We start from the raw sequence: 16,456 nt of genomic DNA on the forward strand, positions 1-16,456 counted from the left end.
AAGGACCTAAAGAATAACTCAGGGCTTAGTGTTTACACAGCGAGTGTGTGGTCAAGCAAAAGAAAGAGAGAAAGAGAGTGATGGCGCTTAGAGCAGACAGCTGTTGCGATCGGAGCAGAAGAAATTAGCAGTAAAGTTGTTAAGTGGTAGTAAATGAACTGTGTATGTTCCAGTCTGTCTTTGAATAGTCTCGGATTGCCAGACCTTCCTCCACAGCGCTGCAAAAAAAAAAAAAAAAAAAAAAAAAAAAAAAAGTGCTCTGGTTTATTGGCATTTCTTTAAACCAATCACAATCGTCTTGGGCAGCGCTTAGCAACGGACGGAGATCCGTTGCCGCTGGAAAACAGCCTTTGGAAGAAACTTGTTTTGGTGGAACATGTGTACGTTCAAAAGTAGTTTTAGTCGTGCAACAGAAAACTCAGATTGGACAGATAGTCTAGCTAGCTGTCTGGATTTACCCTGCAGAGATCTGAGGACACAACACAAAAAAAGAGGAGGTGACAGACATCCGGCCGAAAAAGAGGACATCAGGCAGAATTTCCAGCAGCAACAGAGCAATCCCGGAAGTGGAACGTCGTAGATATAGACTAGTCTTTGAACAAATGCTGCAGCTCCTCAAAACCAAACAACACAAAACAAAATAAGCCGCAGGAGTCAATTGGAAAAAAAACTCCCAACAATTCTACCACAAGAGAGAAAAGAGGGACGGGGAAGCCTGCCTGTTAGAAAGTATGTCCTGTACGCTCCAGTCGCGACAGATGACCGCTCACCAAGAGCCAGGGTCTGTCCCAGGTTTCTGCCTGTTCAAAGGAAGGTTTTCCTCGCCACTGTTGCACTAAATGCTTGCTCTTGGGGGGGAATTGTTGGGTCTTTGTAAATTAGACCTACTCTATCTGTCAAATGTCATGGGATAACTTCTGTTGTGTGATTTGACACTTTAAATAAAATTGAACTAAATGTATAGTTCTTTAATAAGCTTTTCATTGCAGAAAACTAATTGGATCAAATATATACAATATAACAAAAAGGTGACCCTTGGATCTCAGGTGTGAAAAGGCCCATAGTAATAGCACAGTATGAGCACACATCCATATTGATAAGGAAGTTCCATGGCCCAAGGCTACTACACCAGATCCAGGAAGGGTTAAAAGATAATCGACGGAGTCATCTTCCACTAGCTACTTTCTTTGGTATGCTTACTGTGTTGTGTTGTAGATGTTTGAGTACTGATGCTTACTTATGTTATTTAGATTGTATCCTTTTTAATTTACCATTTGAATCGTGCATGGATGGTTTGGTTGGTTACAGGACAAGGGTTTATTCTGACAGACTAATTACACATTGTTTAGCTCCACAGTCAGCTAATGTAGCCATTTGATATCATTAAACCAGCCAATTTCTTGTTCTGGAAGCTTTGTTCTAAACATTATCTGGATGACATTACACAAAATAGTTGTTTATATCTGATTTACTGAAAGCAAAGATGTAAATTTTGTAAAAGTTTGGTTATTGAAACTTAAAAAATGGGTGTCGGTCAAGGGACTAATTCAATTAAAGCTCCATTGTGTAATGCTTTGAGTTGATTCTTAGTAAAATAAACCTTTGTTCTTTAACAAATATGTGCTCACACATGTGTAATTACTTCCACCAACTAATCTAAGTATTCTCGTAAGCGTAGAATCTGCCATTCAGAATCATTTAGAATACATACGGGCGAGTCGCTCAAATTACGGCCGCCATGTTGCGCCTCCATCTTTAAAATACATTAGCCAAAAAGGGACAAACCTCTGCATTTCGCGCTTTTACACTCAGGACATGTAACGGAGTCACCAAGGAAGTTAAAAAGAGAATTAAAACGACAACGCGACAGGCAAAGCAACAAGACCAAAGTTATTATTGGAGTGGCTTTTCCAAGATGGAAAGAGGAGGAAGGATTTTAAAGGTCCCATGACATGGTGCTCTTTGGGTGCTTTTATATACCTTAGTGGTCCCCTAATACTGTATCTGAAGTCTCTTTTATACAGACCTCAGTGGTCCCCTAATACTGTATCTGAAGTCTCTTTTATATAGACCTTAGTGGTCCCCTAATACTGTATCTGAAGTCTCTTTTATATAGACCATAGTGGTCCCCTAATACTGTATCTGAAGTCTCTTTTATATAGACCTTAGTGGTCCCCTAATACTGTATCTGAAGTCTCTTTTATATAGACCTTAGTGGTCCCCTAATACTGTATCTGAAGTCTCTTTTATATAAGCCTTAGTGGTCCCCTAATACTGTATCTGAAGTCTCTTTTATATAGACCTTAGTGGTCCCCTAATACTGTATCTGAAGTCTCTTTCCAGAAATTCAGCCTTGGTGCAGAATTACAGCCACTAGAGCCAGTCCCACAATGAGCTTATCATCCTTAGGATGTGCCATTTCTGTGTCTGTAGCTATTGAGGAGGAGAGAGGGGGGGCAAGGTGGATGTTGGGGGTGTGGCCTTGATCAATTGCCACTTTGCTTGTTTGAAAGCCATGATGTCTCTCTCTCATGGGTCCACCTTGTAACATAAACGTAATCATATGTGTCGTGATTTCCCTGGCAGACAGCTTACGTCATACACAGAAAACAGACTAGCTCCAGCTAGAACAGCTGCGTGTAAACGATGGAGATACTAAAAGCTAATTTTGGTTTCATTGACATTGTTCATACTGCTCAGAGAAATAGATTAAAAACAAAAACCTCCGTTGCTTCTCTCCTACGCTGTAAATATTGCCTAACACTATTAATCTCGCACAATATACAGAATAACAATAGCACTGATACTTTACTATCATTAGCTTGCATATGTTTGGGAACCTGATAGCTGATGTTAGCAATGAAATGGTACCAAAATAACATACTAAACTATTACTACACTGGAAGGAACACTCACGGACAAAGTCATACTTCTTGGAATAATACGGCCACCGTAGGAGTGGGAGGGGCTCGAAAGTCATATTCTGTTGGTTGTAATATACAATTTCACCGCTAGATGGGAGAAATTCTTACACAATGTAGCTTTAAAAGCTACACCAGTTCAAATTAATAAGTCTAAAATTAAATTCTTCCTTTTAATTCCAGGGTATAAGGTGCATGAGCAGCAAGTCTCTAGTCTTTACCAGATTAAGAAGTGTTAGAGCCACATCTGCTTCCTTACCTGAAAAACATATCCAAAGGATATTTCTATTATTCAATTGTAAAAGTGTAAATTACTTTTAACCTGCAGCCAATTAACATAACTGTGATATTTTGTTGGACTTCGAAAAAGAGCAACTAGAAGACTGCAGTTGATTAGAAGATACTGCAGCTTCGTAGAAATCTAGACGCTACGGATCAAATTATCCCAAACTGTGTATGTGTCTACACTGGCTGCCTGTTTAGCTCCAAGATGCATTTTAAAGTTCTTGCCATGGGATATGTAATGCTTTAAACAGCCTTGCTCTAAGGTATACTATCAGCTTGTTAAGCAAAAGACTATCACATCACTCAGGTCAACAGCTTCTGGGTTCCTGAGTTCCACATTCTAGTTTACAATGTAATAATGAATGGCATGTTATTTAATACGCTCCCATGGAACAGCCTGCCTGCCGTGCCGACCAGGTCTGCTGTATTATACTTATTTGAAGTCAAAGCAAAGAGCTTTCAGTGCCTACATAGTATATAATATAGCATTTTTATGTGGTTCGTGTCTGGTCTGTATTTTTTTTTTTTATCTTTGCTGGATACATTTTGTCAATATGATGTCATCTCATTCCCAGAATGAAAAAACAAAACAAACTGCAACCAAAAACTGAACTGTGCGGCTGTGGCTCAGGTGGTAGAGCGGTCACCTACCAATCGGAAGGTTGGTGGTTCCACCCCCTGGCCCTGCAGTCCCATGACCAAGTGTCCTTGGGCAAGACACTGAACTGAGGGTAAGTGTGTGTGAATGTTTATCAAATGAGCAGGTGGCACCTTGTATGGTAGTGTCGGCCACAGTGTGTGTATGGTGAAAGGTTCCTGTACTGTGTTCAAGCGCTTTGATTAGTCGTTAAGACTAGAACAGCACTGTATAATTACAGTCCCATTACATTAACTCTGGTTTGCACTGGACATCATGACAGCTGTTTCACAAGTGTACGTTGAGGGATCTTTCCTTTAGATTTAAAACAGGTTTTGGTCCTTTTGAGTCCAACAACAAATATTGTCTTGCACATCATTAAAAAGCCCAAACTAAACCAAACTTTGCAATCCATGCGGTGAGGCACACACTAATGCAACTTCAAATCAAATACTGTTAGCATTCTTTGGACACAATCAGCAAACCAATATAAGTGGTCGAACCCGTGCATAGACAGGATCAGGTGTACATAGAGGGGCGGATACCCTCAACATCTCACATGTGAGCAGTTATGTTACTCTTTAGACTTCAAAATGAACTCAGGTAAAAGCAGTTCCGTCTAAACGGCATTCCTTCAGATTATTGTTGGTTCTGTTCCTGAGAACAATATTTATTTTTCATTCATTCATTTTGAGAACTGCTGTTTGAGAGACATTTAGAAATACTAAAGAAAAAATGCAGTGTGTGTTATATCAGCTTTAGGCTAGTTGCACCTTTGAGTAACACAAAAATACAATATTTAATTTGTCTACATAAGTGTGTACCATATCCTGCAACATTTTGACCCTACAACAATGACTACTGCACAGTGTATAACCTGTAAAACATATACAGTTTACGGTCCCTATCTTGCACTCAGCGCAATTGCCTTTGCACCCGACACACAGCGGACTTTTCCCTCCACAGACGCACGTCGGTAAATTAGGGAATGTATTTGCGCTCCCGGGGGCAGTTCAGCGAAAACAGGAGGCGTGTTCCGGCGCAAATGTTCCCTGGTGCTATTTTGCAGTTTCAGAAAACAATTCCACCACTGACCAGGAAAAACCTGGTCTACAGTCAGTGGTGCTAGTTTAAAGTCAGTAGCGCGTTATTCAGATGCTATTTTAAGGGTGCATGCTTGGCACGTTACGCCTAAACCACACCTATGAGTAATGTAGCAACTTCAGACCAACCCATTTTAGATTTGGGTCAGGAATCCAGATCCGCCCACAAAGCTATTTGTGTTTTGCGTTTGATATTTGCATTTCAGATCGTTAAAAAAGGGCCCCACGTGTATTTGTTTTTAAATGTATTTTCTAAAAAGCTGTGTCTTGTACAGAAAATGACTATAATGAATCTAGTGGCACTCTCTAGACTCCATACAGGAGTAAAACATTATTTGAGAACAAAACCAAAATCTTCAGAAATGTATATTTAATTATGATTGTCACTTTGAACACAATCAACACTTTGAACATTGCAGACAATATCTGGACATAGGCCTAAGTGTTTATGATCAATATGACAGCAAAATAAGGGCCAGCTTGTGACGATGGCATGGGTTAATGTGAGGTACTGTGCAGCAACAGGACACAATGAATATTTAATCTCTGGCAAGGATCCAACAACAATCTCTCATGGCAACATAAAATCCAGGCAGACCCAAACACAACAAAGCTTTGTCAAAGAGCAGCAGCATATAATGGATCAAGCTCCAATCCGGTCAGTCCATCCATTTCTTCAACACTGAGTCACTTGGTAAAGTTAATGAGGTTAGCTTAATGAGGACAGATACTCCATATAATTGCTTGTAAATAAAATGTTCTATAGTTCTTGATTTAAAAAAAAGATCTCCATTGTCCGAGCAGGTTACAGCTTTCTTCATAAATGGATGAGACAATGGGACGATTGCAGCAACATGCTGTAAGGGTGAGCAGCAATATTTCCATTCAACAACATGGGCTGTATACTGCGCTTTGAATTGGAAGACATACAAACAAACACTCTACAAACACTACAGGTAATACACAGAGCCTGACGATCATGAAGCAAGGAGTGGCTGCCCACAGAATTTGGCAGAACTATTTACAATGAACTGAAACCAGAAGGAAAACAAGAAGCTAAAACATTGAGCTGTAGCTTTCCTCAACCCATTCTCACTCCGAAATCGTAAAATAGGGACGTTTGGACAGTGGCTGTCAGCGTCAGATACGACGCAAAATGCGCCCTTCAGCGCGTGTGTGTAGAGCAGCAGCTACACAGCGTTTGAAGATGACGTGGCATTAAGAGCGACAATGGTAGCGAGTAGTATGAAAGCCTGAAAATCTGCATAGGGAGGTTGGTTGGGGTGGTGGAACAACAGACTTTCACCCAGAAGACCGGGGTTCCTGTCCTGTGTGTCATGTTTCCTAAACCCAACCGTCGCTTTCTTCTTTACCTAAACCCAACCCCCAATATTGTTTTCCTAAACCCATCTGTCCCGTTCTTCTTTTCCTAAACCTAACCGTCCCGTTCTTGTCCTGCGTGTCATGGAAACTTAAACCCACCCACGACCATTTCCTTAACCTAACTGTGTCAAAAGTGACGCCCATAGTCCCGACCCACCGCGTTTAGATATAAAGGAGACTTTTATCATCAATAACAACACCAAAGGCACCTGACCAAGCGTCCGTATTTTACGCGATGGGAGTGAGAACGTGTTGTTTCCTGCTGTACAACTTAACATTTACTTGTCAGGATCTGTGGTGCCTGAACTTTAAAGCTTCAAATGATTAAGAGATCTTGGTTGACACCCTCCTCCAGGACACAAGTGTTGGGTATGTTAACAACAAACTGATTGTCTGGAATACTTGATTCCAAATCACATCTCAAAGGCTTGATCGAAGGCTGTCCCCTGATAGTTGATTAAGACACCACTTGCTGGCAACCCAGGCATCATTTTTGGAGTGAAAATTGGACTGGATGATTGTTTTAGATCAGACATCCAGAAGTTATTACAATTGTTAAGAATGATGTATTTGGAAAAATTATAATGTAATAATTGCATTCGATGAATTAAACAATAATTCTGGCCATAATGTAAAATGATGTTGAGCCACAATGTAATCATTTGTTGTGTGTAATGTAATAAGTAATGAGTAATAATGTACTCTCTCTGTGCTAACTCATCTAGACCCCTTTCCCCAACTAGCTAGAGTTCCTAAAAAACAGGATGAAACAGGATGATCCCTCATTGGCTTCTCATCCAGCCACCAACACTGCCAAAGCTGGAGCCATGCTGTTAAGAAACTATAGCCTGACTGATCCTGGATTTTTGAGGCCAATACAGATATCAATATTTGTGACTTAAAAAATCAGATGGCAATATATTGGTGTTTACATTTCATCAACATGCTAAAAAACAAAAACAATCTTGATAGTGATCCCTTATAATATTTTAAAGTATTGTGACCAGGATACTGACACTTTACAGTGTAAAATGTCAGTATCCTGTTTCTAAATGACCTCAAACCTAGTTTGGTATTTCTGGACTGCAATTTCTATTTCAAATCAGCCGACCTATACACAGATACCCATATATTTACAATAAGCTTAATTCTGTAAATATATTAGCCTGGCCAAATAATCGGTCTAGCTCTACACACCCATGTTTGTTGGTGTTTGTGCTTGCTATAGAACATGCTGAAATGTGTATATATTTATCCATTTAATACTTTAAAGGCACATAATTTTAAATTGTCTTTTAGGCTTGTTATTGGATTATATAATCTATGCAATTACATTTTTCATTTTCAAATTGCCAACGAAATCATGGTGTAACAATGTGAGGCCCCGGAAACAACAAAAGGCAGAAAAAGAAAGAAAAGAAAAAAAGAGAAATATAGAATATCAAAGTTTTTGTCCTTTTTCCTTCACCTTTTATTTATATATTTTTACACTTAATTTGAATGATTTAGCTAACAGTGTAATTAACTGTGACACGTATGATCATTTTTAAAAATTGAATATATTGAATGGGAATGAGAAGGACTCAAGGTTATTGTATTGTGTACTGACTGTATTGTTCTTGGGGTTATACAATATGTCTAGTTTGGATGGGTTATTATTCAACATTAACTGACAGATGAAACATAGACATCAGTAGGTGATAGCTGGAAGCAAAACAAAAATGTGTATGTATTTGTGCATGCATGTGTATATGTGCCTGTATGTAGGTATATATGCATGTATGTGTATGTATACATATATAAAGAAGTTCTAACATGTTCAAAATAAACTTAATCAAATCAAATAACCCTTTACTGCCGTTTGTCGTTGACGGGGCACCCCAGCAATAACCATCCCAAATTAAATGTTCAGTAGTTAATAATGAATTATAGTACATTATACGCAACATGTATAAAAACTGTTATGTGGTCGGCAATTATATTACATTAAAAACAGTTTTTATTACTTTAAAAAGAAAACAGCTATGACATTATCAGTTTCTACAGGATTTGTACCAAACTTCATCTGGCCATTAATGATTATATGAGATATCGTGCTCTGGACCATGGACTGATGGAGCAACATTGCCATCCTTAGGATCTACCATTAATGGGACAAGTAAAGCTATTAATCAGGTGACAGCCCTAAATCTGATCCTTTAAAGGTTGACTACCATTTTTTCCTCCTGGACCCTATGTTCCTATGTTGTTGTGTAAGTGACTGATGGGAACAACAATCTTTGACATTGGTCCAGTGTTAAGTGAGATCACTGCAGTCGGCAGCGGTGAATCAAGCTACAATAAATAAACAGTAATTTTAGCATCGTAAAATACACTTCATTCAAAGTCGACAGAAACAAAATAAAACTATGAAAAGACGTTTTGAGTCGTCTTTCCACTTTTCCAACCATCAGAACTCTAGTTTTGGTTGAAATAAACACATAGTTTACCGATTTACATGTGAAAATATGTTGGCTCTATACACGCTAAAAGTATTGTTTTTATAAATCTGAGTCTGGTGGATTTAGCGCTAGCTATCTCCGAATTGTTTCTGGTTAAACAGAAAGGTCTTAAAGAGGTTTTAAAAAAAATTTAAATAAAGCACTTTTAGAGGACCAAACTGATTTGCCCCATAGGGTTAAATTGCAGCCTGTCTGTGGCTGCTGGTTACAGCGTTCACACTTAATACTGGACCAATGTCAAAGATTGCTGTTCCCATCAGTCACTTAGACACAAAAACATAGGAAAATAGGATGCAGGTTGAAAAAAAACACGGTATTTACCCTTTAAGTGTGCATGTTCATCAGAAAAATAAGAACACAAATTCACAGTGCAGACTTGTAATAGCTTTCTGTCACTGTGTGAACATTTAGTAACATTGAAACTATGCAGTGCTTTTCCATCTTCGTTTTTTTAACACTTCATCACAAAAAGGAGAGTTCAGCTAAGACTTTCCAACAGCTAACACATAATCTTTCCAGCCCCACAACCCAGTGCAGCATGGTCAATTACAACAAAACAACATAATACAATAAGTTAATAAGCATTATCCACTTCACATGATGCACAAATATCATGCATATGTTGCCACATTCTTATTTTTTACTTATCCAATCCATTATTGAAATAACGCATAGATATAAAAATCCAATACATAAACACTGCCATACATATTAAAATAAACAATCTGTACAAAAATGTTGCCTTATATTTTTAGGATTTAAATTTTTTTTCCACGTATAACAGAATAGGGGGAAAAGTAAAAAAATAAATATCCTATGTACAATCACACAAGCCATTCCAAAGTTATCGTCACTGCAAGGAGAAAGCAAAAGGCAACAGATCAAATGTTAGTTCAAACAATGTTGGTGGTGAAGTTAGCATACAGTGTGTGAACAAAAAAACACAGCGTCAAACTCTCCAACTTACTTTATTCCAACATCCTGGTACAGGTAAGCCATCGTCTCCCTGGACAGAGAAAAACAACACGGGAAGTGAAAAATAGTCTATGCTGCAGAGATTAACACTATTATCATGCCTGAAGCAACAGCACATACCAAAGCGTCTTACAGTTACAGTTACAGTATAAAGGCAATTACAGTATATAAGAAAAGTATTCTCTTTCTAGAGTAGCAAAGTGGTAAGAGTTATTATTTTGGCTATACTGGGTTCTGGAAGTAAAAGCCCTGTTATATTTCTGCATCATAGCTCTGTGCCTGAGTCAGAATCTTCCAGGTTGAAATATATTTCCCAGTTATGTGCTAGTGGCTCCATCTTTTTGTTATCCATACATCATTTTGGTTGATAACACTGTGAAATGTGCTTAGTTGTATCAACTTAAAATAAAGAGTGAACTACTTGCATGCATTATTTTGAGTTGTAACAACTCTTTCTGGATTGTGCTGCCAACGTAACAATAATAGTTGAGGGTACAAAAATAATTTGTCCCTCCAACTAATTCCCAAGTTTAACAACAACTAATATCAACTGGCAACTTGCAATTATAATAGTCAGAACAACCTAATGTTTCAAGTCACTTGGACAAAAATATTTGTGTTGACACAACATGAAATAACATGCATTACTGACAAAAAATGCAAGATGCTTCTTATCAACACTAGAGCAACAGTTCAAGCAGCTCAATCATCTTCGGAACAAGGTTCCCAAGTGGAGGATACTGTGTCATCTGCAGTGGTTGATTCCACAGATGCATGCAGGTCGTTGAAGAAATGTAACACATTTCATCAAAAGGTTACTTTTGATGACTTTAGTCTTGTTTAAGTCATAAAAAAAAAGATCGTTAACAAATGTTTTTGTAATAGCTTTCGTTTCAACGGAATTAACACTGTGTAGCATGCTCTGCTAATGGAGGAAAATACAAATTTATAGAATCCATATAACGCATTCATCAATTTAAATAACTTCACTTTAAGATTTTAGGTCATTTTAGGATGAATTTGGCAACTATGGCACCATGTTTTGTTCTTAATTGCAATGTTAGTTATACATTTGCTACAGCTCTAATTCGAGACACTGACTGGTCTATTCAGTCATGTGTATTTTGGTATTTACAGCCATTTGCCACAACAAATTGACACAACTAAATCTTGACTACTGTGTTTTTATCTTAAGGAACATGAAGGATATAATTCAAAGAAACCTTCGCAGTGCTTCAAATTACTTCCACAACCAGCGGCTCCCCCAACTTCACAACTCTTTACCACATTTTAAATTAAAAATTCATACTTTTGAGTTTAAATACAATCAACAGATGAGACCATCAAAATCCCTTTTACCATGTTTATCCTTGTCACTAAAGATAAATGGTGCCTTCAATTGATGGCTGCCAGTTTTGTGCAACGGAGACCGCAAAAATGTTGCAGCGCGATTTCAGCAATTTCAGCAATGTACCGAGGATCCACGCTTACATTTACAAAGACATGTTGATGTCTAAGAGGCTGATCACACTGAGAAGCCTCACCTGCAAAGCCGATGTGTTCTTATGGTAACAGTGCTTTTGATGACTACTGAATATAAATGGCCAATGGCTGGCGTGCTTTCATTTCTTGCGTTTTTCTTTTTTTTTTCGGCGCGCAAACAAGTACAAATATTCTCAACCTTTTAGTGGAAGCCGCAGAGTCACACTGCTTGTCAATGTCACATTTGGCTTTATTACGTTACCACTTCCTTGCTGTTTTGATGACAGTAGATAACAGCATCTTGCTTCCTCCTGTTTGTTAGCATGTAAACAACACTCTTTATACGTCACAGTAACAAATTTTAAATAACACCATATGATTTTCTGGGGTTGTACTACATTTCCTTAACGTTTTACCTGTCTTTACGGAGTGTAAATGACAACCATCAACACTTTAATTGGCCCGTAAATTGCTTATGTTAACCGCTAACTCTCATATAAGCATTCAAACTGCTAATTTTGCTGCTTTCTCTCAGCTTGAGTCGATTGTTGTTTTGATGCGTTAATCACATTTGATCGCCCAGTTGCGCATACAGCCCCGCTCCACAGGTCCACCACAGTGTTTACCTGGCGAGACTTTTTTGAAGCGGCTGCATCTATAGCGCGATTCTCAGTGTGATCGGCCCCTAAGACATAGCCTTACCTGTGAAGATGAAATTCAGAACTTAAACAGACCTATGCTGCCGATCTCTTTCTTCATTACCAGATTTATAAATGATCTTGATCTACCTTGATCATACCATGACGCAACTGGATCATGACCATGATCAAGGTACCTTCCAATACCAAATCTAACCACCTACAGTCCTTTAGCCTTGCAAAGCCAGATCACATCTCGCAAACTTCATTTTTGCTAATTGTGTGTGATGTCCTGACATTTATCTGTGCATAACAAGATGCATGTTGGAACAGCAGTGTTTAAAAAATGGCTCGCTGCCCCCCGAGTCTATCACAACCTGTAAACAACTTTGAACTAACATTTGTTCTAGGTTTCCTTTTAGTGATGCGATCACTCAACTGTTTTACCAATCACAATCCACAGCAGTGCCAGCTGCATTTAATATAACCTTTTGAGCAGGATCCAAATTTAATTTTAATTCATACCCATATCAGGCAAAAAACAGTGGAACCAAAAGCAGAAACCATGGCAATGAGTTGTCTTACTAGGAGTGAGAAACTCAATTGTGAGCTGGCTTTGTAAGACTAAAAGTCTAAACAGGAAATCAAAAAATGTCTGCAATGATGCTTTCCATGCTAATGCCAGAACTCTTAAATTCCTCTAGTTCCATTGTGCTTTCCACCACCTGTGGTATTCTGATGCCTTGAAGATGGAAAATTGGTGCCCCATGCAAGAGATGGTGTAGGAAACAAGGGGACAGGCTCTAGTATACTTCAACAACAATTTCAAGGCTTTAACTTTAAGATTATATCAGGTTATGTAATTGGTGATATTAGTCACAATCATAGATCTGCATTTAAAGTTAACAAAAGGTTTTAGAAGTTTTGATGAAAAGGTTGAGCAGGGAAAGGCTTGTTCACATTAGTTCTACGGTAGGTCAGTTGGAAAGGTTCTGGCTTATTACTAGCTAAATCAACTACAGTAAGTAGATTTAAACGTCCATGCAAACATGCATGTTTTTGTGAATTTACAGTGTAACATCTGAGTGGCCATTAGGTTAGGGATAGCTATAGGCATGCTGGTGAGAATGAAGGGAAAGAAAGAGCACCATACCACAGGGCAAGGGGCATCCAGCCCGTCCAGGCCTGGCAAGCCCGGTTCACCTTTCTCCCCTTTAAAGCCTCGGAAACCCTGTTTGTGAAATCAACCATGTAAAAACCTGGTGGTCTGGTTACTCATGTGTCGCAGAGGACTGCTTATCTTCCACTACTTGATGGCAAGAAGATCTCCCGTTCCGTCCACTGGGTGACCGGATGCAGGTTTCCTAAACATGCAGGCAACCTGGGACTGACAGGAACTGGGCTCACTGAGATGACTTTGAAAGCTTTACAAAAGGTGTAGGATAGGATGACAGATTGTTTCCTTGGTAAAAAAGTAGAGGTTAGTTCTCTACGGGAATGGGTTTAATCTAGAGCTCTGCCAACAACGCGAACCCTAAGAGTCTCAACAACTGGGTTTCAGATCAGGTTTCAGCCATTTTTTTGCAGAATCATGGGCTAAGGTCAAGCCACCTGGATGCCTTTTAGAGGGCAGGTTTGATAAGGAGGAGACCCTGGGACAGACCACGTGGACATGGCTTCCTTGCTTATCCTGTTGCCACTGCGACCCAGACAAACAGAAATGTTGGATGAAAAAAAAAAATGGATGGATGAGACTGGGGTTAGGTTATTTTCAAATATAACTTATTTCTTCTCTCTGGCTGTGCAAATCGTCTGTGTTCATGTGTCATGTGTTGCAAATGCCCAGTGCCTAATAGGGAAAAGCCAATTATAGAGTCTAACCAATATGTTGCGTTAGCCTAGCCTGTAGGTGGTAAGTGAATAATGAAATAAATTAAATGAAACAAAAAGTTATCAAATCTGGCACAGGTCTGAAATTTAAAGTACCCATTGCATTTATTTGGGCCAGATATTAAAGGCATGGTTTCGGGCAGGATTCGGGTCTCTGTTTTTTGGCTTGTGCAGGACTCTAGCTCTATTCAGGGTTGCAGAGCTGCAGGATAAAGGCTGAAATTAAAAATATTTGGTATCTGTTGATACTCATCAGCAGTGGCTGCCTGGTTCCTGTCTGTCTCATTCCTGGGGAAAAAAAGAGGTTCCTCAGACAAAGTTGTGGTCTGTGGTCCATCCAAGTCACATTCAGCTGTGCACTATAATCTCTCATGAGACTTAGTTATTGGAAAAAACATAACATTTTAGATCTCATCAATTAAATTGAATATATACTCATGTCTCTGATAGACTGCAGTGGACACTCAGACCAAAACCTTCTGAGGTTGATTAGAAACACGTACAACCAGAGCCAAAAGGAAGCTGACTGTGGAATACAGATCTTCAGAGAAACTGAGGAACTATGGGATTATTCTTTATACTAAACTAATGCTTCTTCCTTTTGCCTCCTGGTTACACATCAGTCTACTGACATACCAACGGACAGGGGGCATCTAATCCAGGTGCTCCTTGGTCTCCCTTATCCCCTTTGGCCCCCCTGTTGCCTTTCTTGCCCCTCTCTCCCTGTGGACAACAGCGTATTAAAAAACACAAACTTTAGTCCTCCCTCATTAAGCCACACATGAAGCAAATGTTTTTTTTTGTAAGATTTCATCTGTCAGGTATTCTTACATATATGTAATTTAGACAATACTCACTAATACTTCGCTAATATGTTTTGTGTGCCTTTTGCTCTTTTGAAAGACAATATGGTTTTGTAATGCACATTTAGAGAAAAGGGAAGGTAAGTGGAGGGAGTTAGGGAAGAGGGATTAAAGCCAGTGCAATTGGTGAGCAGGTTTCAGTTATTTTGCAGAATGACCTACAAGCTACAGTAAGTAGGTTTTGGAAGACTTGCGAGTGAGAAGGCTGCTACATGTACTCTGATGTTTTCATTTCATCATGGAAGATAATCTGCTGAACAAAACAATAAATATGAAAATGACCAACAGAATAATGCCCAAATCTAAAAGTTAATAACTAGTGAAGTTGTGGATGGACCATGTGAGGTGACTGGATGGTAGAGTAATTTCAACACTTGGCCAATGAACTATTCTACTGTAGTTGAGTGATCATTGCTAGTTATTATGGATCATACTTCTGTATATCTGTATCTGTGTCTCTGTGTCCCAGATGGCAGATGGCTGCCCACCAAGACTCAGGGTCTGTCGGAGGTTTCTGCCTGTTTAAAGGAAGTTTTTCCTCGCCACTGTCGCACCAAATTGCTTGCTCTTGGGGGAGAATTGTTGGGTCTTTGTAAATGATAGAGTGTGGTCTAGACCTACTCTACCTGTAAAGTGTCCTGAGATAATTCCTGTTATGATTTGAAACTATAAATTAAATTGAATTGAATTACAAAATACATCAATATCTGGTTCTGAGTGAATGAGAAGGCCTGCATATAAAGTTTTGAGCGCAGTCAACTACAAGTACAATATAGCAATATGGTTAAAATGCTTGGAGTGGATAGACGGCTCTTGACCAGGGGTTGATGCCATGGATGTATTAAGAGAACTTGATACAGCGTTCAACGCGAAGCCCCTCATGGAGCTTGAAGAATATCCAGATAATTCGCTCTGCTTTCACATTGTGCGGTCCATGATGGACATGCGCACTAGCTCGAGTTACTTAGGCAGCACGGTGGCTCAGTGGTTAGCACTTCTGCATCACAGCAAGAAGGTTCTGGGTTTGAGTCCAGGTCGTTCCGGGCCTTTCTGTGTGGAGTTTGCATGTTCTCCCCGTGTTTGCGTGGGTTTCCTCCAGGTGCTCCGGTTTCTTCCCACCATAAAGACATGCATACTAGGACTACAGGTCGTTGTTGCAAATGAGAATTTGTTCTCAATCAACTTACCTGGATAAATAAAGGTTAAATAAAAAAAAATAAACTTTTGATGTATTGCTATATATTCACTAATGTTAAATATTGTGTTTTTGGTGTTCCTCATAATTTAAAATGCTTATCTAAATAAACAATGGATGTATTGGGAGAACCAAGGAGATGGAATCATTATGTCGTGCTACGAGCTACCTCTAGCTACTAGCCAATAGCTGGCAGTTTGGGAACAGAGACGTTAATAATATTACATCCACGTTAAAGGCTTTACAGCATACAGCCCTCGGATGAATTACAGCCATTATCTGCATTATCACAGCTACAGGAACTCAGGAGAACTGTCATATGAGCCTGCAGGTCGGCTCAGCCGGGCGCAGTCCCTCATGTCTGCTCGCGTTCATTATGTGTGTTTATTATGCCTAGTTAAATAACTCTGGATTCAGCTATTAGTGCATGTTAAAATGTATAGTCATAAATCCCGCCCCCTCTATGTTAGTGGATGGGACATGGGCCAAACTAAAAAATCAAAGTACAACTCAAATAAATGATTCCCAAAGATGTTTTCTGTCATTTAAGGTAGTTCTGATTATGCTGTTGTTTGTTGAAGTG

At 39.1% G+C, this 16,456-nt stretch overlaps 1 protein-coding gene across 1 annotated transcript in view; it reads right to left on the reverse strand.

The window, feature by feature from the left end:
• Positions 1-16,456, reverse strand: part of col13a1 (collagen, type XIII, alpha 1) — a 158,111-nt gene that overhangs the window by 2,616 nt on the left and 139,039 nt on the right. The window contains exons 36-37 of the mRNA XM_028604073.1: positions 14,452-14,538; positions 9,798-9,836 (exon numbers count right to left, since the gene is read on the reverse strand). Coding sequence (XP_028459874.1) covers positions 9,798-9,836; positions 14,452-14,538 — 126 coding nt within the window. The remainder of the gene's footprint in view (positions 1-9,797; positions 9,837-14,451; positions 14,539-16,456) is intronic.

This window comes from Perca flavescens, chromosome 17 (assembly GCF_004354835.1).
Source record: "Perca flavescens isolate YP-PL-M2 chromosome 17, PFLA_1.0, whole genome shotgun sequence".
Taxonomy (NCBI): domain Eukaryota; kingdom Metazoa; phylum Chordata; class Actinopteri; order Perciformes; family Percidae; genus Perca; species Perca flavescens.